The 23,260-nt window shown below is 38.6% G+C and overlaps 2 protein-coding genes across 3 annotated transcripts; both read left to right on the forward strand.

Moving 5' to 3' along the window:
* Nucleotides 1-515: 515 nt before the first annotated feature.
* On the forward strand, nt 516-11,134 carry gipc1 (GIPC PDZ domain containing family, member 1). Of its 2 annotated transcripts, none has more exons than XM_007229010.3 (7): nt 516-714; nt 2,412-2,858; nt 2,962-3,147; nt 3,260-3,440; nt 4,207-4,316; nt 4,771-4,852; nt 4,984-11,134. In XM_007229010.3, the coding sequence occupies exons 2-7, from the start codon at nt 2,559-2,561 to the stop codon at nt 5,133-5,135; spliced, it is 1,011 nt and encodes a 336-aa protein (XP_007229072.1). In that variant the 5' UTR covers nt 516-714; nt 2,412-2,558; the 3' UTR covers nt 5,136-11,134. The 2 variants fall into 2 exon arrangements, with proteins under 2 accessions (XP_007229072.1, XP_022523744.1); XM_022668023.2 differs by lacking the exon at nt 516-714 and adding an exon at nt 768-981.
* Nucleotides 11,135-12,074: 940 nt separating this feature from the next.
* trim35-12 (tripartite motif containing 35-12) lies at nt 12,075-23,217 on the forward strand. Its single transcript, XM_022668038.2, has 8 exons — nt 12,075-12,964; nt 13,901-14,324; nt 15,369-15,516; nt 18,116-18,211; nt 19,271-19,501; nt 20,640-20,662; nt 20,749-20,867; nt 21,696-23,217. Exons 2-8 carry the CDS (start codon nt 13,936-13,938, stop codon nt 22,253-22,255), a joined length of 1,566 nt encoding a protein of 521 aa, XP_022523759.2. The 5' UTR covers nt 12,075-12,964; nt 13,901-13,935; the 3' UTR covers nt 22,256-23,217.
* The last annotated feature ends 43 nt before the right edge of the window (nt 23,218-23,260 follow it).

Consider the following 23,260-nt stretch of genomic DNA (forward strand, 5'->3'; position numbering starts at 1 on the left):
GAGAGGGGGAGGAAGATTTAAAAGTGAAGGAATAATAAGGGAGAGGCAGAATAAGAGAGGGAAGAGAAACAGTATGAGGGGGAGAGTGAGGGATGGAGAAAGTAAGAGGAAGAAATTGTGTAATAGTGGGGAAGAATGAGAGAGATGGAAAAATGAGAGGTAGAGTAAAAAGGGAGGAAGAGAGGTTGAGGAAGAGTTAGAGGGGGAGTGAGAGGTGGAGGAAGATTGAGTGGTAAAGGAAGAGAAAGAGGGAAAATGACAAGGGTCGAAGAGTGAGAGGGGGAGGAAGCGTAAGAGGTTAATGTGAATATTTTTTCATAAATATCAGCAGTTGGGAAAAAATTGTAAATACAGATGCTATATAATGACTGTGCCCTCAGTGAGGAAGAGTGAGAGGTAGTGGAAAAGTGAGAGAGGGGAAAAGAGTGAGAGGGGGAGAATGAGAGGTGGTGGAAGAGTGATAAGAGAGGAAAAAGCTGTATAATGCCGGGAAGACTAGATGGCAGCAGCGCTCTTCTGACCGCCTGTGTGTCTCAGTGTGAAGCCCAAGGAGAAGAAGAGCGCCCTGAGACATTCCAGCGGATCACCCTCCCTCCCATCTATCCATCCTCTCCTCCTCCAGCATCTCCTCAATTCTCTCCCTTTACAGAGACACCCTGCTGCCCCGGCTCCTGCCCGGATCAGCGCGGCGGTCGCGACCCGGCCGTTAATCTGGTGAGTGGCCGGCGCTGAGCTTCTTAGTGACGCCGGGCGGAGGGTGGCTAAGAACAGGCTAATTAGCGAGCGAGCTAACGGTGGATAGTTAGCCTGATAGTTAGGCTAGCTAGGTGGCTAGCAGAGTTTTCCAGACCGCTGAAGTGTTGTCAGCAGCCGTGGTGGATCTGTTAAACCTCGTTTATGTAGCTGAGTGTCAGTAATTAGTCTGGGTAAAGAGTCTGAGTCGTAACGTACAGTTTAACCCGCCTGTTGAGTGAGCTAACGGTAACTAAGCTAAGCTAACTAGCTAAGTTTAGTGATTTGTTTATTAGCTATAGTTAGCTAGCTGTAAAAGTCTGTCTGAGCCAAAATTAGAGCTTAGGTTGGACGTTTTATTAGTTAACTCGGTCATTATAGATTAACAGAGACGTTTTTATGGATACATTCACTGTTTTGCTAAAGAATTACAACTAAAAGACAGAAAAGTATTGAGTTAGCTAGCCTAAGCAAGCTAGCTAGGTTAGCATCACTTTGGGCAGATAACTAGCTACATTAGTGTGGAAGCAGAGAAAATTGACCCATATAACATTCTTATATGGTTATCTATGGCATAATATGTTAATATAAAATGTGATATTAATTATAAGCTAACGTTACTAATAAACAGTAGGTTACCACTCAGAAGTTTGGACACACCTCCTCATTCAGTGTAAATAGTTACACAATCTGTCCTTAAAGCTAAATGTGGCTATTTAAAATAATCTAAATAGCTATAAAACATATTTTGGTTTGTTTAACACTTTGTTTACAAAATATAATTCCACAAGAGTTCATATATAGCTTTAATGTCTTCAACATTAAATTTACGATGTAAGTAATCATAAATAGAAAGAAAACACCTTGAATGAGTGTCCAAACTTTTGACCGGTACTGTATAATAAAATAGCCTTATATCTAACTTATATTTGTCTGGTATTTTTAAAAGGTGTGTGGTAGGCCTGGGAGGGTAATTAAATAAACTTGATTTGATTAATTGAATCACTGTTTTAATGCAATTTTCAAAACGATATTGTACTTTTTTCATATAGAAAGTTCCAGAGGGAATCTCAGCAGATAGACATTTCCTTCTGTTAGAAACCTGTAAAGAACTCTTTTATATGACAGTGATTTTTTTATATTTTACTCGTTACCTTAATCTTAAGGTCACAAACTGATGGCCGGATAATCTCCTTCAGGATTTACTTGTGGAAAGCAGAGATCATGTTTTCATCTTTTAGAGCAAGTCTTCCAGTTTCTAAAGTAGCCCAGACCATTACACTTCCACCACCATGTTTGACTTTCAGTATAATGTTCTTTTCCTGAAATTATATGTTAGATTTACACCAGATGTAACGAGACACATCTCCCCAATTACTTTTTTCACATGGGGCCAGATTTGTTTGGATAGCATTTTTCTCTTAATAAATGAAATAATAATAATTGAAATAATTTGTATTTACTCAGGTTATCTTTGTCTGATATTAAAATGAGTTTGATAGTCTGAAAAATGGAAGTATGACAAAACAGCAAAAAAGTTTTTCATGGCATTATGTCTATACAATACATGTGTGTACATATAGCCTGGAACCAGACTTCTGTGTAGGAAACTGGGCTACGATTTATTATTGACATTACCTGCCATATGTTTATATTTATATTTCATGTACTGTTTTTAGGTCTGAAGATTTCCATTTAAATGGCTTGAACCTAACGGACAGTTGCTTTGAAACTGTTGGCTGTAAAATTGTATTGACACCACTGACACAAAGCTGTGCCCAGTACTTTCATACTATTAAACATTGAACACCAGTGAAGAATCCAGAATGCCACTTGGATTGGGGCGAAGGAAGAAGGCGTCGCCACTGGTGGAAAATGAGGAGGCAGAACCCATCCGTGCCGGTCTCAACGTGCCTGGGCTGGATGGGCTTGACGGCAGTGGGGTCGGACTTGCTGAGGGCGCAGCACAGGAAGGCCTGCCGCCTCCACCTACCAACCTTCGCCCTCGCCTGATTTTCCACACCCAGCTGGCACACGGCAGCCCCACAGGACGTATCGAAGGATTCAGCAACGTCCGTGAGCTCTATGCCAAGATCGGAGAAGCGTTTGGGATCCCACCTGCAGAGGTGAGAAGAACCATGTAGTTTTCATCAAGAGCTGTATGTTTCCTTTTGTATTTCGAATAGATTTTTTAAAAACAGATTTTAATGAGTTTTCTCTTATTTTTAGGTTATGTTTTGCACACTAAACACCCACAAGGTGGACATGGACAAACTGCTGGGTGGCCAGATTGGACTGGAGGACTTTATTTTTGCTCATGTGAAGGGCCAGAGGAAAGAAGTAGAAGTGTTCAAGGGGGAGGATGCTCTCGGACTCACGATCACTGACAATGGAGCAGGCTACGCTTTCATTAAGGTAAGATGAAACACTTCTTTTGTAAAGGAACAAAGAAATGCTTAGAAAAGCTGCAACCGATGAGACAGACAGGAAGCCAGGATGTGCTAAAAATAACTGATTTCCTTTGCAGAGAATAAGGGAGGGCAGCATCATCCATCAAATCCAGGTCATAAACGTTGGGGACATGATTGAGTCAATCAATGGACAAATACTTATCGGATGTCGACACTACGAGGTTGCCAAGATGCTCAAGGAGCTGCCCAGGGGGAAGAACTTTGTCCTGAAGCTGGTGGAACCATTAAAGGCCTTTGGTATGTGAATTAGACCCATTGTTGGTTAGGGGTGGGAATCACAGGGCATTTTACGATACGATATTAACGATAATGTTATCATGATTAGTGGTGTGCCATATCGTATCGTGAGCAATAATATCGCCAACATTTTTAAATATCGTGAACAATATTATACCCTGAAGTATTGTGCCATATCACACACTCCTAATTATCACATCAGGGTACTACTTTTTTGCTGTTTTTAGCCAAATAAAAATTCACACTTTTCTTATTTTCCATTATATATCTACTAGAGAAAGATTATATCTGTCCAGTATCATTTATTTTACTTTAATCCTGGATATATGGAGATATTTCGAGTGCATTATTATTAGTATCATGACATTGTAGATCATTGACTTCTGTTACATACCTGATAAAAATTCTTGTATTATTTAATGTATCAGTTAGTGGTGTGTCATATCATATCGTATGCAGTAATAATTTTTTTTTTTTTTATTCAAAAAAGTTTTTTAATTCAGTGTTTTCTCATATCGCCAAGAGTATCCTTATTTTGAAAATACCATGAAATATTGTGATATTATTTTAGGGCCATATCGCCCACCCCTAATATAAATATGAATCCAAGTGTATGTATGTTGCAGACCCTTTGCCAATTTCTGTAATAGGTGCAGATAGCTAGTCAAAGTCTTATTAAGGAGTATGATGAGAAGAAACTATGTGCAGGTTGGAGCGATAGAGTAACATAGGTTGTTGTTTAAATTTATTTTTATTTTTTCCTTAGATATGATCAGTCAGAGGACCGGGGGCAGGTCCGGCTCAGGGGTCCAGCTAGGCACTGGCAGGGGAACGCTACGCCTGAGGTCCAAAGGACCCGCAACAGTAGAGGAACTGGTATGTATGCAAGTTAAGTAATGTGTCAGAGGAAAGAAGTAGGTAACGCTAGCCAGTTAGCATAACAAGCTAATACAGTCTGGACTGGAGCAAGGGTCCTGTAGCTGAGCTCTGTGGAGTCAAATGCTTGTCTCGCACCTGGAGAAACATCATCTGATATCAGAACAGCATCTTGCAGGAAGAACTCCTACTATTCCTCACCATATAAGTTTTATCTGATTAAAATAGATTGTAATAATAGTATAGTAAAGCCTTCAGTTAAAGCCTTAGTTTTCTTTTATATTCTAAAAACTTCTGACAGTAGAATAAGCCACAAACCAATATATTAGCCAATAATCATTCAATAAAAGAGACGTAAATAATAAAAATACTGTGATATTCCATAAAACCGTCAGAATAAAACACTTTTGGAAATTGCTGCCCCTTTTTTGAGCTTTGCTGTTTTGTTTTTCAGCCTTCAGCGTTTGAGGAAAAGGCAATTGAAAAGGTTGACGATCTGCTGGAGAACTACATGGGTATAAGAGATAGTGAGCTGGGTAGGTCACTGTGATTTCTCTTGTGATTTTATTTCTATTGAGCTGATTCTTTAAGGTTTTTCTTGTAAAGGTGTTCTTATGTGTATATATATTTTTATAAAAATTATTTTGTTATTGCATCACCTGTTCAGCTGCTACGATGGTGGAGTTGGGGAAAGACAAGAGGAACCCAGATGAGTTCGCTGAGGCCTTGGACGAGACGCTGGGTGACTTTGCCTTCCCAGATGAATTTGTGTTTGACGTGTGGGGTGCCATCGGTGATGCGAAGGTCGGTCGGGTCTAGTGCTGGAAATGGGAGACGGCGGAATTTGAATAGGGTCCAGGCAGAGGCGTTTAAAGAAGGTGGCCCAGCCACCAATCACAGCGCTACTACAAAACACTATAGCACCCTTATAGTGTCTGTTTATTATTTTGAGTTTTACAAACCGAATTACTTCAGCTGTCTTTGTCGGGAGCGTACTCTGGGAGTGTTTTTAGTTTTTTTTTTTTTGTTTGTTTTTTTTTTGTTGTTTTTTTTTAAATGCAACTTGTATGCAAAACTCTAAATTCCTTTTTCTTCTGACCCTTTCCGTCTTTATCCTAATGCTGTTGCTGTTGAGCTGGCCCTTAAGATACACTAATGTGAAATACAGATGTTAGCGCTTGTATTTCTTTGAACTTTAGACACTAATTGCGTTTGATAATTGCTATGAAAAAAAAAAAAGTCTCACCATTGTACCACTGGCAGAAAAGTTTACTTGGCTTTTCAGCACCTTTTCCAGGTTTCTGGTACCTTTGGGAGACGTGTAGGGACCGTGGATTACTCGTCATCCCCGAGACTCTTTACAAACTGTGAGCTTCACTTTGCACTGTGTTGCACTGTTGCGCTGTATGGACTGCACTGTGATGCACGGTAGGCCTGCACAATATTCTTATTAGTCACGGTGCCCCTAGTAGTTACTTGTTGAATCTTTTTTTTTTTTTTTTTTTGCATATTACAGTATTTTGCAATATTATTATTACAATGGATGATGTCACAAAACAGTATGTTGTTTGGGGTTGGAAGCAATTGTTCCTTTGAAACAAGATTCTCAATAATAGATGATATTTTCATGATTTCAAATCACAAGTATTTTACTGTTACATATTTAGTATGTTTAGGATAGTTTTCACTTGCCTTTTGTTTTACAAGGTAAAGTGAACCACAGGTATTTACACTTTGTAGACAAATGCATCTCCAGTGAGTCATACTGAAATCTGATTACTGTTTGGGATGTAATTAGCAAATTTATAGGTGCATCTCAAAAAAATAGAATATGATTGAGAAGTTACTTTACTTCAGTATTTAAGTTCACAATGTGAAACTCCTATATTATATAGATGTATTACACACAGAGTGATCTATTATTATAAGCGTATATTTCTTTCATAAATTACTGAAATAAAGTACATTTTTTATGATATTCTACTTTTTTGAGATGCATCTGTACTTGTAAAAATAATATAATGATATTTCTGGGTATTTATGCGATAATTATATTTTTGGCAATATAATAAAACATGCATTTAAAGACAGATTGACTACTGTGACTACTAAGAGTGTCTACTGCAATAAAACAAATATGAAAAAAAAATATATAAAAATTTAAGTTCTTACAAAGACTTACATAGATAAAGTAATACAATAAAAATCTACCATCAAAACTAAAGAGCAGCATAATAGGTGCTCGAGTATCAACAGCCAACAAACAAAAACAAAAAATAACACGTAAATAGCTAAACAAATACAAAATAGGCTCAATTTAATATTATAATTATTATGATATGATTTTTTTTTTGTGTCAAAAATGCTTGTGGTATTACCACAAACGATATTATATGGCTGTTATGTTTAATGGCTAATATGTTTGCTGGTGTTTTGATAGGTGCTAGGAATAGTTTTAGTTGTACTGGAGGGGGCTTGAGTGCATCTCAGATCACCTCCTGAAGTGGTGTGAGTAACTGGATTTCTGAGTATCTGGTTTAAATGTTAAATCTGGTTTAAATGTCTTGTTTGTGTTTACACTTGTATTTTTATATGGTTTTGTCTTATCCAGATATAATCATGAGTCTCAAGATGCATGAAGTGACCAGGTGTAAACAGGGTCGCTGATTTACTTGAAACACCACAATAGGTGTATTAAAACCAGATACAAATCCGATTGCTCAAACCGCTTTAGGAGGTGATGTAACACTCAATTAAGCCATGTGTTATAGAAGTGTAAACACACACATCCGAGATGCATTTGAGTACCAAGTATAAATGCATGTGGCTAAAGTCTTGCCAGGATACAATCCAGATAATGGTCACATGAAACTACCAGGTGTGAACAGGGTCTAGAATGCTTTAGGGGAATTGGATCCAGATTATTTTTCCAAAAAGGAAAAAGTACTACAGTAAATTTGACTGTCTAAAACCCTGAGTGCTGCAGTTCATAATACACTATATATTGTGCAGCTCTAAAGCACAGCCAGCACAACACAGTGTAGAACCACACACACACACACACACACACACACACACACATACACGTATATACGCCTGCTGGTCAGCATACACTGTGTAGTGCTGCTCTGGCTCTTGCATGTACAGTGCAGTTTGGAACCACTTTAAAAGATGTTACACTACAATGACTCCTTCAAGCATGTACTGTCATGTTTTATATTCTTTATATTGTCTTGTTTTATATGAAGGAATGAAGCCTCAGTGATGTTTTTAACCAAATTGCCTTTCTATGTTTTTTTTTTTTTTTTTAATTAATGGATGGCATGCTGTTGTTCATTCCACACACTCCTATGCATAATTTTGTCTAGGGATGCATGAATACCGATACCGATCAATATCGGGCCCAATACCATTCAAATGTATTCGTGCTCGCGAAACCGAGGCCCCGATACCAACATCCAATTCCTATTGCACATTGCTGCACTGAATAATAGATAGATAATGATAAACTTTTATCGCTCAAGTCCGAATTATACATACTGATTCCCGCAGAACCACAGCACTGGAGATGGAACGAGTGAGAAAATGAGTAGAAAAAAAAAGAGAGATATATAGAGAGAATACAACTGTCTAAACACCAGCAGTTCAGAAAAACATAATTCATGAAGTACCCTGTAAGAAGCTGTGCAGCATCACATTTTGGAGTGATGTGGGGAGAGAGCATTACTATCCACCGTGAGAGACCAAGGCCAATTATGCTCTCTCAGGGGCTCCAGCAGCTGATGGCTAGCTGCATAACCGGGATTCAAACCAGCGACCTCTCGATCATAGTGATAGCGACTTAGTCACTTTAAACCACTCTGAGCCCCAGCCCCCAAAATTTATATAAGCACTTTTTTACACTAACAGCTACCCTATTACGTAATCCTTATCCTGATCAATTAATCCGGAATAGGTTTTGGTATCGGCGAGAACAAAAATATATATACTTGTACTCGGTTAGGAAAAATGGTATCGATGCATCCCTAAATTAGACATTTGTCTCCAAATTCTAGAACAAGTTTTCCACACACTGGCTGTCTTAAATGTCCAGAACAGTGTCCACTTTATAATAGCAACAAAAAAATGCAGTGATGTTTTGAGATACTTTGAGAATCTCAAGTATGAATCTGTATGAAATGATACTTAAAGTTGTATCATCTTTTTTCCCCCAAATGTTTCCAAAGATTCCAGCAGTTATTCACTCTTTTCTTCTCAGACAGGCTATGTGATGGGTCTGGACAGACGTGTTTATTAAAAAGAGTGTGTGGGACAAATTAAAGCATGCCCTAGATATTGATGGAAGGTGATTTGGATTAAAAATAGCTGGTTTTGAAGCCTGTAAACTGAGTAAAAGTGACTGCACTGTAAACTTTATTTTTGGTAGATTGCCTTTCAAAGGAATATTTTAGGGTTTTTCTACCTAAAATAATTCATACATATAGATATTTTAATACAATAGAGGCACATCAGATTCTATTTGTTTAATCAGCTAGCCTCAGTCTTTTAAGCAACTGGTTAATTGTGCATATGTGCCTCCGCTTAGTTGAAATGAAAACCTGCACAAAAAAAAAAAAAAAGGAAATTATTTGAAAAGTAAATCTGTTGAAATAGTCATAACACCAGCTTTAAAGCATGGTGGCGGTGGGATTCTCAGGTGTTTCTACAGGACATTGACCCCAAACAGGTGGTTCATGAAAACCAATTAATTTAATTGAACTCTATTAATTAAACTCGTAAAAAAACAAGTTACGAATAAAAATTTAATAAAAACTCGTAATGTCTTACCATGTACCATCATGTATCTTACAGATTGTGAGCACAAACATACAAACATTTGGTTGTCATTTATTAGTTTCTTTGCAATTTGGAATAGATGGAAAAACCCTTGATTATTCCTTTCACATGGCACACATTCCCACTTCCTCCAGAAGTGATATAGAAGCTTGTTTTTATGAGTGAGCAAACGAGAGAGGTGTGTACACTACATTTTCTAATATCCGTTACTGTTATTTAGTAAACCTTTGGTGAACTGCAGCCTATTGCCAAACTTCTGAGAACGGTTTTCTAACAGATCAGTATTAAAGCAGTATTCATAGAATATTACCAGCAGTATTTCAGCTGTTGCATCATCTCCGGCTTTGAGCACTGAAAAAAAAGAAAGAAAAAACATCCTTGAGGTCTTATTTAAATGTCAAACTGGAACAAGGCCATGATTTCAAGATCTTCGTTATTATAGCTTTTGAGAGAGACATTGGAGAGATTTGAGAGAGAATTCTTTGGCCTTGGGATCTCGTATCTCTTATTACAGTGTTATACACTCTTAAAAATCCTAAAAATAAAGATGATACACAGTGTTCTTTGAGGGATATATTTTAATATAGAAATAGTTTTTTTTTATTTTTTATTTTTTTAAAGATCAGCTCTTGCAAAAGAGACTGTAAGTGAGTAAGTGAAAAAACATTTTGAAGGTTGAAAGAAGAAATGTTCACTTAATGTTAAGATGATTGATTTTTTTTTTTTTTTTTGTCATGTGATACGACTCAAAGAATCCTTTGTAGCAGCTTTATTTATATTTTAGGGTGTACTCACACTAGGCACGGTTTGGTTGAATTGTGCTGGAGCAGAGTTCTTCCCCCTCCCCACTCCCCCGCTGACCTGCACTCACACTGCGTTTAAACAATCCGTTCCCAAGCTCACTTACGTCATTGATCACTGCTCAGTAGGCTTGCCATTGTTGTGCATTGTTGTGAATTTAGCACCCCCACCATGTAAAGCACCCTCTCTCGGGAGCGCATATATACAGTCTTCTTGATAAAAGCGAGACAATAGGATATAATCTGCTTTAACTTACTTAGAAATATGCACCAAAAGTCACGGTTATCTCAGTCACGGTTACATACATAGCGCCATAGTGCACACTCCAGAGAGAGGGTGCTTTTCCTGGTGGGGCTGCTGAATTCAACACAACATCAAGCCATGTTTGTTTACAGGAACATCACTGACGTCATCATCCATGGTTAGGAGCGATTACACTAGTGAAACTAGCCGTGTTTTGGGGGAGGTAAATGTGCATGGGCACAACATGGATTGCCTAGTGTGAGTACACCCTAAGAGTGTAGATTGGATGTTGGATGTTACAGTTACGCAAATGTGGCTTAATGTTTGCAGACATGAGACACATTTAGTAGAGGTAAGGGTTTGGGGTTGGGATGGGTTTGATATATAATGAAGTTTAGATATCAGATGAATTTCCAGACTCTGGTATAATGAGAAGCACCAACAGTCTGGACCAGATGTGTTTCATATGGTGACGAACCAAAGCGTTCGTTTTTCAGTATTTAGCTGTGACTCTTTTTCTGGCTAATCTTGTTTAATGTCGGAATCAGATTTCTTTGTACTTTCTTTTCCTTTTTTTTTTTTTTTTTTACTTCTTGGTTTCCGGTGTTGCTTTTTACAATGCGCCCGAAGCCAGGTCTGTTGTTGATGATTTGCTTTGTCTTCCTTCAGTGCTTGTTTGGATGTATAATAGCCTAAAACCTGTTTTTAAGAAAAGTTATTAGATGCTGTTCGTTGCACTTGATACTGTCTTGGTCTTTGATGGTTTCAATGTTAGACTGTTACAATGTTACAAGTCTTGGACTACCGTTTAAAGCGCAATAATAATCATGATTCAGAGTCTTATGTCGTCAATCATGTCGTCAGGGCAGGAATATTGTTTACTCAGTTGTTACTTATTGCACCGATTTCTCAGCATCATTAAAATGAACAAAGCACTATGACTTGAGTCGTAACTTTTTTTTTTTTGTTTTTTATCGATCCGTTCTGCATGTTTTGTTCCTGTGGGGATGGTAATGTGGGAGTATGTGTTAGTGTTTGTGTTTTCTTACAGCAGTTCTTGGAAATACCGGGCCTGTTTTTCTCCAGTTGAGTGACATCAATGTGGGTGATCTGAACTCTTGGAATTGTTTGGCTTGTGTGTGACGGGTGTGACAGGTTTTGACAGGTGCTAGTTAAGATAAGTTTAAGATAAAGCCTTAACTTTATTATAGTGAAGTTTAAAAGACATTTTTTAACATTCTTCATGAAATCTGATTGACTCCTTAGGTCAAATGAGGTTCAACACTAAGCAAGGTAAATTCATATTAAAAGCAATGTAGTAGTAGCTTCTATTAAAGTGAATGAACAGGCAAAACACTTTCTTTACTTATTAGTAGTGCTGGGCGATACGGGAAAAATCATATATCACGATATGGAATTTTGTATATCACGATAACGATATATATCATGATATACCACATTTAAGTATGTTTTCAGGTATTCTTCGAAAAATATGACAAAATAACATCATTGCTTTTTTTTCTTTTTCAAACGTGAAGAACGCAGTTCATTGGAAAAATCTACTACACTGATTGGTTCAGCCAAAAGTCAATGTGAATTGATGTGCAGGACTAATCATCAGTACTGAATGTGGAAACTTCACACTAGACCTCAAGCAGTTTGGACTGTGTGTCTCTCCACTCTTCCTCCAGACTCTGCTCCCTTGATTTACAAATGAAATGTAAAATTTACTGATGATCAGTGATGGTTGGAGAGACATGTCATCTGCTGGTGTTGATCCACTGTGTTTTATTATCAAGTCTAAAGTCAGTGCAGTTTTGTTTTACCACAAAATCTTACAGCACTTCATGCTTCCCTCTGCTGGGAACTTTAATGAAGATGCAGATTTCATTTTCCAGCAGGACTTGGCACACTGCCCACGTTTTCAAAAGTACCAGTTGGTCTTTATATAATATACTAATTGTCTGAGATACTAATTTTTGGGTTTTCATTGGCTGAAATAAACACTTAAAATAGATCAGTAGTTTGTTGCTGAAATAAAGTAAATTTTCAATGACATTAATTTTTTTTTTTTGAGATTCACCTGTACATTTATATTTATTGGAAAACACGATGAATATTCCACCCAGATCTAATAAAGATATTAGAGTACAGTTTTTACAGAAGTTGTTGTACGCCCCGAGGAGAGCACAGGCGTGCGTGCTATAGTCAACACTGTCCGAGTCTCCAAAACACTGATGTTTACAGCAAACATCTCTCATATTTCCCACATCAGTAGTGTTTGTTTTCCCTGTGAAGTGGCTGCGATCCTGTAGTGATCTGACCTGACCCAAACTCCATACAGCAGGAGGAGGTGATAAAGTGCACCTGTGGGTTGGTCTTATTTACTCTAGTGTGGTCAGTCCGTCACTGGATGGAGATGATCCCATAAAAGAGCCTGTTCTTCTGGGGTGGAACACTGTACACATGTGGGCGGGTCTCTAAGAGTAAAATAGTGAAGAGCCGACGGCAAGCGTCATTTCTTAGAATCGACCTCCACGTGTTTCACTGGACTAACACTAAGCCAAAACTGACTCTGGATAAGGGTGACAACTCTGATCCTGGAGGGCCACAGCACTGCAGAATTATCCTGCCTTATTAAACATTTGCTTATTATTAGAGAAACCTCTGGTATTTCAATTTGATCTTTTAGAAGATGGAAATTGATTTTGGCCTGTCTGAAGACTAAATTTGGTCGATCAGGAAAAAGGAATAACACAAAGCTGTGGGTAAGTTGAACTTTTTCGGCCTTTTAATGAATTAATTCAACCTTTTGTTAGTTGGCTTTGATCTTTCAAATAATTGGTAAATTAGCATTTTGTAAAGTTGGCTTTGTTCTGTCAAATAAAGGTTAATTGCCTTTGATTTATCATATATAATTGTAAATTAATAATTTGTAAGTTTGCTTTGAAAATGAGTGAGAAATATTTTAATTCAGCTTTGATCCATCAAATAAGAAAGAAAAATAAACATTTTGTATGTTAGTTTTGATCTTTCAAACGAGAAAAAGCTAAAATGTAAATTGGCTTTGATTCATCGAATGTAAAAAAAAAAAAAAAACGTTGAAAATGACTTTGATCCATTAAATAAGTGAGAACGTTTTGTTATTTTAATCTGTCAAAAGTGTAAAATTTATATTTTGTCCGTTGGCTTTTTTTGTATATTTTTTTGTATATGTAAGCTGGCTTTGATCCCAAAAAAAGAAAAATAATCTATCAAACAATAGGAAAAATACTGTTTTGTAGCTTGGCTTTGATCTTTTAAACAAGAAAAAATTAAGCATTCTGTAAGTTGACTTTGATCTATCAAATAAGCGTAAAAAAAACATTATGTATGTTGGTCATCAAATAATTGAAAAGGTTGACTTTGATCCATCAAAAGAGGAAAAACTTTTACTTACATTTTGTGTGTAGGCTTTGATCTTTCCAATAAGAGAAAAAATTATATTTTGTAAGTTGGCATTGATCTTTTAAATGAGTAAAAAATATTTTGTTATTTGGCTTTGATCCATCAAATAAGAAAAAAGGAATTGAAGATTGAAGAGGCTTTTGATCCACTAAATAAAGGGTTTGAGCCATTAAAACAGACTGTAACATTTTTGTATGTTATCTTTTGATCTGTTATGGTGAAAGTTAATGACACTGGCTTTGATCTCGCTGGTCTAGACTTTAGACTGCAGTGTTTGAAGCTGCTTAAAGAAATGCCTCTAAGGCCCAGGGCCTCCTCCCAACCCGGGAGGGCCGGGATGCTCCTCAGCCCTAAAGTGACTGCGGTCCTGAGGCCCCGGGCCCTGACCTCTAACTCGCGGGCGGCGGTGGAGGACCAGCTGTCGTGTCCTGTGTGCTGCGAGATCTTCGCGGACCCTGTGGTCCTGCGCTGCAGTCACAGCTTCTGCAGGGGCTGCCTGCACCAGTTCTGGAACAAGAAGGGGACCAAGCGCGAGTGTCCTGTCTGCAGGAGGAGGTGCTCTCTGACGGAACCCACCGTCAGCCTGGTGCTGAAGAACGTCTGTGATACTCTGGTGCAGGAGCAGAAGGGCCTGGAGACCAACGGGTTCAGAGGTGCTGCATCCCCCAACGGAGTATCTAGGTAGGTTGCCTGGGTATGCTAGGTTGTTGATACTGTATATGGTTGGTCTGAAGTCTGATTGGTCAAAATGATGGTTGCTATGATGGATCCTAGATAGTTGGTTTAATATCCTAGGTGGGTGGATGATAGAGTAGTTGCTTAATTGCTGATATGGTATCCCAGGTAGTTGCTAGTTTAGTTGCCAGATGGCTGGTATGGTATTCCAGGTGGTTGCTAGGTTAGTTACTAGGTTAGTTACTAAGGTAGTTGCTACTTGTTTTTTTATGGTATCTGAAGCAGTTGCTAGGGTATGTTTTAAATGGTTGGTGTAGTAACCTAGTTGGTTGCTAGGGCAGTTGCAAATGGTTGATTTGGAATCTTAGGAGGTTGATAGAGTAATTGCGTAATGGCTGGTATCATATCTCAGGTGGTTGCTAGGGTATTTGCTGCTTGATTGGTATGGTATCCAAGGTGGTTGCTAGGATATTTGATAGATGGTTGGTTTCGTATATTAGGTGGTTGCTAGAGTAGTTGCTTAATAGCTGGTGTGGTATCCCAGGTGGTTGCATGGGAATGTGCTAGATGATGGGTATGGTATTTATGGTGGTTGCTGTGGTAGTTGCTAGATGGTTGGATTGGAATTCTATGAGGTTGCTATAGTAGTTGCTTAATGGTTGGTATGGTATCCCAGGTGGTTTTACAGATGTTACATATAAGTGAAATAAAAAAATTGTATAATTTTTTTGAAGTATGACTGGTTGAAAGATGGTTGCTATGGTAGCTATGGTGCTATGGCTACTTTATAGATGGTTAGTTTGGAAATCTATGAGATTGCTAGAGTAGTTGCTTAATGGCTGGTACGGTATGCCAGGTGGTTGCTAGGTTAGTTGCTAGATGGTTGGCATGGAATCCAAGACGGTTGCTAGGGAAGAGGATTATGTATATAATATATAATAATTTATAGTTTAGAAATTGCATCGACTTGTTGTCTGGCAATTGGTTCCCAAACGTTTCATCATCAGCAGAATTAACGAACCTCTTCCCCCTGTTCCCCCTTCTGTCCAGGCCTCCTGACCTGTGCCCCGCCCACAAAGAGCCTCTAAAGCTCTTCTGCCAGGATGACGAGGAGCTCCTCTGCTGCGTGTGCCACACGTCCAAGAAGCACCAGGGCCACCGCGTGTGTCCCATGGAGGAGGCGGCACATGACCTCAAGGTGAGCTTCTGATTGGATGGAAGCTTGACCACACTGTCCCCTGACATCAACATCCATCAAACTTACTGGTCAGAGTCCTGATATGGATAAATAATTCAGCATCTCAGAAACACGCTGAGAAAAACGCTGTAGGGAACAGCTTGATATTGCATTACATTATCTATTGATTTAGTGGGGTAGGGAAAGTACTGCATACAAACATTAATATATATATATATATATATATATATATATATATATATAATACATACATCCTTTAATTACAATATATTTGTTAGTACTTGTACTAGTTTTTGAAATTTGGTTGCCAAAATAGTATTTTGTCCTGTGACTTTTGCCATTTCTCATGGTAGCTAAAGAAAAAAAGAAAAAAATGAGAGACCACATAAAAAGGATGAGTTTCTTTGATTTTACCAAACTGAAAACCTCTGGAATATAATCAAGAGAAAGATGGATGATCACAAACCATCAAACCAAATTGAACTGCTTGAATTGTTGCACCAGGAGTGAGTAGCATAAAGTTATCCAAAAGCAGTGTGTAAGACTGGTGGAGGAGAACGTGATGCCAAGATGCATGAAAACTATAATTAAAAACCAGGGTTATTCCACCAAATATTGATTTCTGAACTCTTCAAACTTTATGAATATGAACTTGTTGTATTTGCATCTGCATTGTTGTATTTGTTGTATTTAAGGTCTAAAAGCTTTGTATTTTTTTTTTCATTTCTTATTTTTTTGCATATAAATGCTATAAATTACATTTTTTTTTTTTGATTTGGAAGAAATGTTGTCTGCAGTTTATAGAATAAAAGCACAATGTTCATTTTACTCAAACACAAACCTATAAATAGCAAAATCAGAGAAACTGATTATTTTACAGTGGTCTCTTATTTTTTTTCCAGAGCTGTATATTTTACTGGGGCCTGTTTAATTGAATATACTGTAGATTTAGATGAACCTCTGCCAGAGTTGCTTGTCTTTTCACACGGACAGTTCTAGTCAGACACCGCCGGTCACAATTGTTACCACATTCTACCACTGCTCTGTCCACTGTAGGTAGTAATGCCCTCTATGATTATATGTTAAATATAAAATGTTAAATAATCACACAACTACATAAATTGAATGCTTTATCCATCTTGTACCAACTATCAGGCCTCAATCTTACTTCAAATCCTAATTCATTCAATGCCTTGCCATGAGCACACTGGCCAATCTCCAGTCTCACTCACAAGATAACACCTCAGAACATATACAGGTGTGTGCATTCCTAAATCACCCCATGTGCTGAAATATCAGGATCAGTTTACATACTGCTGTCACGTGATGTTTGGCATGTCCGTGTATATCAGTATGTGGGTTAGCTATGTGAAATGTCCCTGTGCACAATTTTTTTCATTTTTTTTGTGTAATCCTCAGTGAAAAAGTGCTGGAGCAAAGAATATTCCAGCCTGTACTTCAGCAGATATAATGATGTAATGAAGCGTAAGTGCACAGGCTACAGTACGTCTCGTTCTGTGCTTTAGTCTTTCACCATCCTCCATCAGCTTCACTCAAGCATGCTGTTTTGTCAATAATCTGAGTTTTAAAAAACACTGCAGGCGTTTTCGAGGAACGAGTATTTTACTGATTAACCACCATGTTTTTCTCCAGGTTCTCTCCACCTGGGCAGAACTGCAGGGTTTCTTATTTAGCTGCTTTTTAACTGTGAAGATTCACTCTGCCATCCAATCATATATTAAATAATAATAGCATGAGGACACTGAGCACTGAGCGATTCTAGTGAATTTCCCAAAAATTGTATTTTAAAAATAAACCAATAAGATCTAAGGATTAATTTAGGTAACAGTCTTTTGATTGAGCTCCTCAGCCATAGTTACAATAAGATCAAATATACAGAAAAAGTGGCAAAACAGCCACTTTCAATCACGTTTTTTTTTTTTTTTCCAATATACTGTAATTCTACCTCCATTATTTAAATGCAACAGCTAGTGTAACCTCTGCTTATATTGTCACATTTTTATATCCCCACAGAATTCGTTTATTAAAACGTTATTCAGCTCTATTCTAAAAGGTGTGGTTATTGTAAAAGGGCTGGTTACATGGCTCTGCTCCGCTCTGCAGCCTGTGACCTCGAGGCAGCCCTCAGGGGCGGGTTTATTTAAATGAGTGGGCTGTCTCTTCACAGTCTTTCTCCCTCCTCTGGTCTCTACTGCGCAGACTCGGGTATCAGGATCGCCAACATGGCGGAAGATTTTGGCTTCATTTTCATTGAATGCATGGGAACGGCGACACGGCATCCATCTTTTTTTTACAGTCTCTGGCATCTGCATATTCTGTTCTTTATTATTTTTTATTGTTGTTTTACATTGTTTAGAAGTGTCTGCTGACATATCACCAATGCCCAGTATAAAGAAACTCTCATTAAACAGTGTGTTGTTAGTACACTATCAAATCATTGTAAGATAAAAACTGAAAAAAAAGTTGTGTGCAATGATCCGCTGCATTATCTCTGCTGATATGCTGATGATTTGAGTATCTGCTGTTATGGTGCTGTGTGCTTGCTTTTTCTTAGACTGACATTATCTCTGCTCTGCAGATGGAGCTGAGAAAGGAGCTCGTGCCCATGAAGAAAAACCTGCGCCGCCTTTACGAGGCCAAGCAGGAGCATGACGACGTCACTGTGCACATCAAGGTATCAACAGAGACCAGACTGAACGTTCCAAATCATTTACACCGTGAGCAGAAACAAACCACGCATTCTTTAGCGGTGAATTCACTAGTGCATCTCAACCATCACTGATTGTAGAAACTTCACACTAGACCTCAAGCAGTTTGGACTGTGTGTCTCTCCACTCTTCCTCCAGACTCTGATCCCTTGATTTACTTTAAATAAAATGTAAAAATTTACTGATGATCAGTGATGGTTTGGAGAGTCATGTCTGTCATCTGCTGGTGTTGATCCACTGTGTTTTATTATCAAGTCTAAAATCAGTGCAGTTTTGTTTTCCCACAAAACCTTACAGCACTTCATGCTTCCCTCTGCTGCTGACAACTTTTATGGAGATGTGGCACACTGCCCACAATTTTCTGAGAATAGACTTCTGGATTTTTATTGACTGTAAGCCCTAATCATCACCAATAAAAAAAAATAAATGCTTTAAATAGATCACTCAGTTTCACATGTTTAAACTGAACTACAGAAATAAAGTAACTTAAGAGCAATTTACTGCAGGATTACTGAGAGAACAGCAGTTTGCTTAAAATGGGGGATGTATTGATATGAAAATGTAATGATACTGATTCTCATATTTTTCATGTCAATATCTGCTGATACTTAATCTTTAAAAACAAAAAATAGAAATTGGGCACTTACAGTGAAATATAACAAGCTTATGATTAACACTTGGGCAACAGAAGTGTGTCTCTTATGAGTAAGAAAAATATTCAGAACAGATGAAAATACTGCAGATGAAAATGATAATCTATTTTATTTGTGCCAAGACTGGATGACCAGGATTCTAGCCAGCGGTCTTCCCATCTTAGTGGCAGTGCTTTAGACCTCTGGCCCACTCAACACCTCATCATTCTTCAGTCACCTGCAGCTGATGCGCTGCACCTCATTCTAATTTTACATAAGTTATACATTTTAAGTACTAATTAACTATGGGTGTGTCCTAACTTTTTCCTCACAAGAACAATCGCACCTTTCCATCATGTATCTTAGTGTTGTTCTCTTTTTTTTTTTCAACAGAATCAAAGGCAGCAGGCAGAGAAGCAGATAAAGGACGACTTTGCTGAGCTGAGACAGTTCCTGGAGAAAGAAGAAGCGGCAAGACTGGATCAGCTGGCTGAGGAAGAGGAGGAGAGGAAGCACCTGATGAAGAAGAAGACCGATAACATCACACGTGACATCCTCACTTTCTCCCACGCCGTCAAGGCCATAGATGACGAAATCGCCAACGCTGACTCGCTCTTCCTGCAGGTATGAGCTTGTAGAGCTTGTATTCGCCTGTATTATACTGTGGAATTACCAATGTTAAAGGAGAAGTCTGGTGTAAAATGTATTTTTTTCGTTGTAGTAAAACATGATACAAAGTACTAACCTTTGTTGAATAGCTCTCCTCTGCTCTCCCACAGCTTTCTGAGATCCAGAATTTTTTTTTCAAGTTTGTTCAAACATTAGCTTTAGAATGAATGATATGGGGCTTTTTTATTCTCCTGCAGATAAATGGTTTTTACACTGTTATCCGAGCACAAAGTAGCTCCACACCTCATTGGTAGAATCTGGAGAGTGCTGACATTTAAAACGAGGCACTAATAACGTTTCCACTATGATCAGGAGATCGCCGGTTCGAATTCTGTTCATGTATCTTGCTATCAGCTGCCGGAGCCCTGAGAGAGCACAATTGGCCTTGCTCTCTCTGAGTGGGTACAGTAGATGGCGCTCTTTCCCCACATCACTCCAAAGGGTGATGTGGATCAGCACAAGGCTGCGTCTGTGAGCTGATGTATTGGAACGAGTCGCTGCGCTTTCCTCCGAGCTTTAGCGCTGTGATGCTATTTGGTAGTTCTGCATCAGCAGCAGTTTGAAAAGAGGCGGAGTTTGACTGTACATGTGTCGGAGGAGGCGTGTGCTAGTCTTAACCCTCCAGGTGTTGGGGCATCACTAGCGATAGTGGGTAATTGTCCATGAAAAAAAAACACTTTAAAATTGCACAAGACAATAGGTTACTCTATGGGTTGTAAACAGTGGTTTTAATAAGCTTCTTGTGCACTTTTAAAGTTATTAATTCATCGTTTTAAATGTCAGGGCTCTCCGGATTCTACCAATGAGGTGTGGAGCTACTTTGAACCTGGAGAACAGTGTAAAAAGTGATTTATCTATCTGCAGGGATAAAATATTCCCTATGTCATCCATTCTAAAGCATGTTTGGACAAACTGCAAAAAATTACTGGCTCTCAGAAAGCTGTGGGAAAGCGGAGGTGGGCTTTTCAACAAAAGTTAATCCTCTTTACCATGTTTTACTCCACCAAAAGTCAATTTTACACCATCGTTCTCCTTTAACAGTCTGCATGTTTACACTGACTCTGACTCCTCTGTTCCTGTCTTTTGTTTGCAGCACTACAAGCTCATAAAGAAGAGGTCAGTGCGCTCGACCGAGAAACATACACGCCTATATTTATCCTAAATCCACAGTGTGCTGATTGATCTCACTGTTGCGCTTGCAGGACTCAGTTAACGTTCGTGGAGCCGGAGAAGGTTCCAGCTGCTCTGATCAATGTGGCCAAGCACGTGAGCTCTCTGAAGTACAGCGTGTGGGAGAAAATGCAGGGCCTGGTGGAATATAGTAAGTGCTACGGTCAAGAGAATTTTATGGGTCAGACCTTTACAGTGTGTATTGAAGGACTTGAATACTGCAGTTAATACTGGATTAAATTAAATCTCTGCTTCCTCTCTGCCAGTCTATTTACCTGTTGCATGGGAAATTTAATTTAAGCACAGTAGTAGTTTTATTTGTTTTTGTTGGCCTATAATTATGTAACAGGGCGGTGCCGATGTCTCGTTGTGTCCAATTAAAGAAGTGGATGCACTTTATCTTAAATGTTAAGAATGTTAGTTTATTTTATCTTGAAATATGCAGCTCTGTTAAATAGTGTCAACATTTAACACCACTTAAGTGAGATAAAGAGTTAAATTTTCAATTTTCTTACTTCTACCTGAAGTCTTTTGACTCATCATGTATCACCGAATCGGTGCCATTGTTCATTTTTAAAATACACATTTTGCTCAGTGTTATCATTCTATTAGATTAGCCACCACTTAGCTCTTTTTCATGTTTTTGCTAATTCTGTGATAAAAACTCATTCCTGTTACTTTCATTCCTGTTGCTCAAATCATAAAAGTACAGTAACAGGAATGAGTGCCAGTAACAGGAGTGAGTTTTGTAACCATCTTCAGCTCAGAAACCTTGTAGAAAATTCAGTAAAGCTGAATTGACTGAGTTTGACCAGTACCAGTAGTGTTTTGAATAGTTAAATACATGTGTTATTAGATACAGAGTTGAAAAAAATATACAAAAAAAAAAAGTTTAATTTGGAAGAGTTACAAGGAAATGGCACCCACACTTCATGACCGTCTTCTTCAACATCTCTCATTTCCCGCCCTTTTTTTTTAGTTCCAGTGACTCTGGACCCCAACACGGCCTACCCCTGCCTGTCCCTGAGCAGGAACCTGAGCAGAGTGAGCAACACTGGGGTCATACAGAAGCTGCCGGACAACCCAGAGCGCTTCGACCACTTCGTGTTCGTGCTGGGATCCGAGGGCTTCACCTCGGGCCGCCACGCCTGGGAGGTGGAGGTGGGGGAGAACAAGGACTGGGTCATCGGTGTGGTGAAGGAGTCGATATCGAGGAAGGGTAAGATCTCAGGAGGTCCAGAAGGAGGCTCCTGGAACATAGCTCTGTCTGACGGCCGCTACACGGCTATGACGGCCCCGCCCACCCTGCTGGACGTCAGCGGCCGTCTGGAGAGGGTGAGGGTGAAGCTGGATTACGAGGCCGGGGAGGTGAGTTTCTCCAACTCTCTGGACCTGACGGCCATCTACACCTTCACTGGCCAGTTTACAGAGAGGATGTTTCCGTTCTTCTGCCCCGGGGCAAACATCAACGGCAGTAACCCAGGCCCTCTGAAGATCTGCCCGGTCAAAGTGGCTGTGTGGAATAGCGCCACCTGGTGACAGTGTCTTCTAAAAGTGAGCAGGAGGGTATCTCCAATATATGTATTGACAGTCTTTGAAGAATGGCTTAAATTACATTTTTTTAAATAAAATGACACAAACTATAGATGTAAAAAAAGTCCCAAGACAGCAAAGCATGTGCAACAGTATTGTGTGTGATGACCCCTCCCCTTCTTACGAGTCTGCTTTGTTTTATTAAATAAATTATCTTTGCTAATTTGAAAGAGATGGAAGAAAGGGGAGAGACTTGTCATGAACAAGTGTACAAGGTAGAAATCGTATTAACAGGATGTTGTATTGGAGGAATTGGCTTCAGGCATTTTCCTCCTCCCAATTTTGATTTTATTTTATTAAACACTCATTAAACTGTTCCTCACATGTTCTTTACTGCAGTCTACACAGAAACTCCTATAATTGTTGAGTTTTCACAAATTCTTCATCTCAATTACCTAAATTCTTTCTATGTCTTGTTATGTCTTTTTGGTCAGGAAAGGTTTGATTTTCCAAACAAACTTAAGGCAAAGGTCACTTTTTTAACACATCCAAATTGCTGAGCGATTCTTTGATTCTTTATGTGTTTTTCCTATTCTTCCTCCTTACCTGATTCTTGTTCGTTAATTCAGTCGTGTGTGCTTTTGTTCAAACATCTATGAAATAAAATCAAGGAAATATAGTGGAAATGTTTCACAAATCTGCTTTTATTGAAGTTATAAGTTACACATCATTTAATATGCTTTTTCTAAAATAAAACCAGCCTGGGTGCAGATTGATATTTTTTATATGTACAACCTGATTAAAGGATGCTATTCCTGTTCAAATATATGAAATATATTTCACAATTAGTGGGAAGCTGAAGTACATTTAGGAATGTGTGATGTGTAGATGATTCTAAAATGGTGACTTAATACTAGATGTATTATTTTTGTTGTTTCATCATCAACTGAATAAAAAACCTAAATAAACATTTTTGTGTTGTGTCTATTTTATAATTTAAGGCACCATTTA

Source organism: Astyanax mexicanus, chromosome 3 (genome assembly GCF_023375975.1).
Source record: "Astyanax mexicanus isolate ESR-SI-001 chromosome 3, AstMex3_surface, whole genome shotgun sequence".
Taxonomy (NCBI): Eukaryota; Metazoa; Chordata; class Actinopteri; order Characiformes; family Acestrorhamphidae; genus Astyanax; species Astyanax mexicanus.

What these genes read in the sequence shown, in the direction of transcription:
- trim35-12 (XM_022668038.2), top strand. Translation starts at nt 13,936, where the DNA reads ATGCCTCTAAGGCCCAGGGCCTCCTCCCAACCCGGGAGGGCCGGGATG. An exon ending in CTGACTCGCTCTTCCTGCAG is followed by an intron (nt 19,502 to 20,639) that starts GTATGAGCTTGT and finishes TTTTGTTTGCAG; the next exon opens with CACTACAAGCTCATAAAGAA. An exon ending in TACAAGCTCATAAAGAAGAG is followed by an intron (nt 20,663 to 20,748) that starts GTCAGTGCGCTC and finishes TTGCGCTTGCAG; the next exon opens with GACTCAGTTAACGTTCGTGG.
- gipc1 (XM_007229010.3), top strand. Translation starts at nt 2,559, where the DNA reads ATGCCACTTGGATTGGGGCGAAGGAAGAAGGCGTCGCCACTGGTGGAA. An exon ending in CAGGCTACGCTTTCATTAAG is followed by an intron (nt 3,148 to 3,259) that starts GTAAGATGAAAC and finishes TTTCCTTTGCAG; the next exon opens with AGAATAAGGGAGGGCAGCAT. An exon ending in CCGCAACAGTAGAGGAACTG is followed by an intron (nt 4,317 to 4,770) that starts GTATGTATGCAA and finishes TTTGTTTTTCAG; the next exon opens with CCTTCAGCGTTTGAGGAAAA.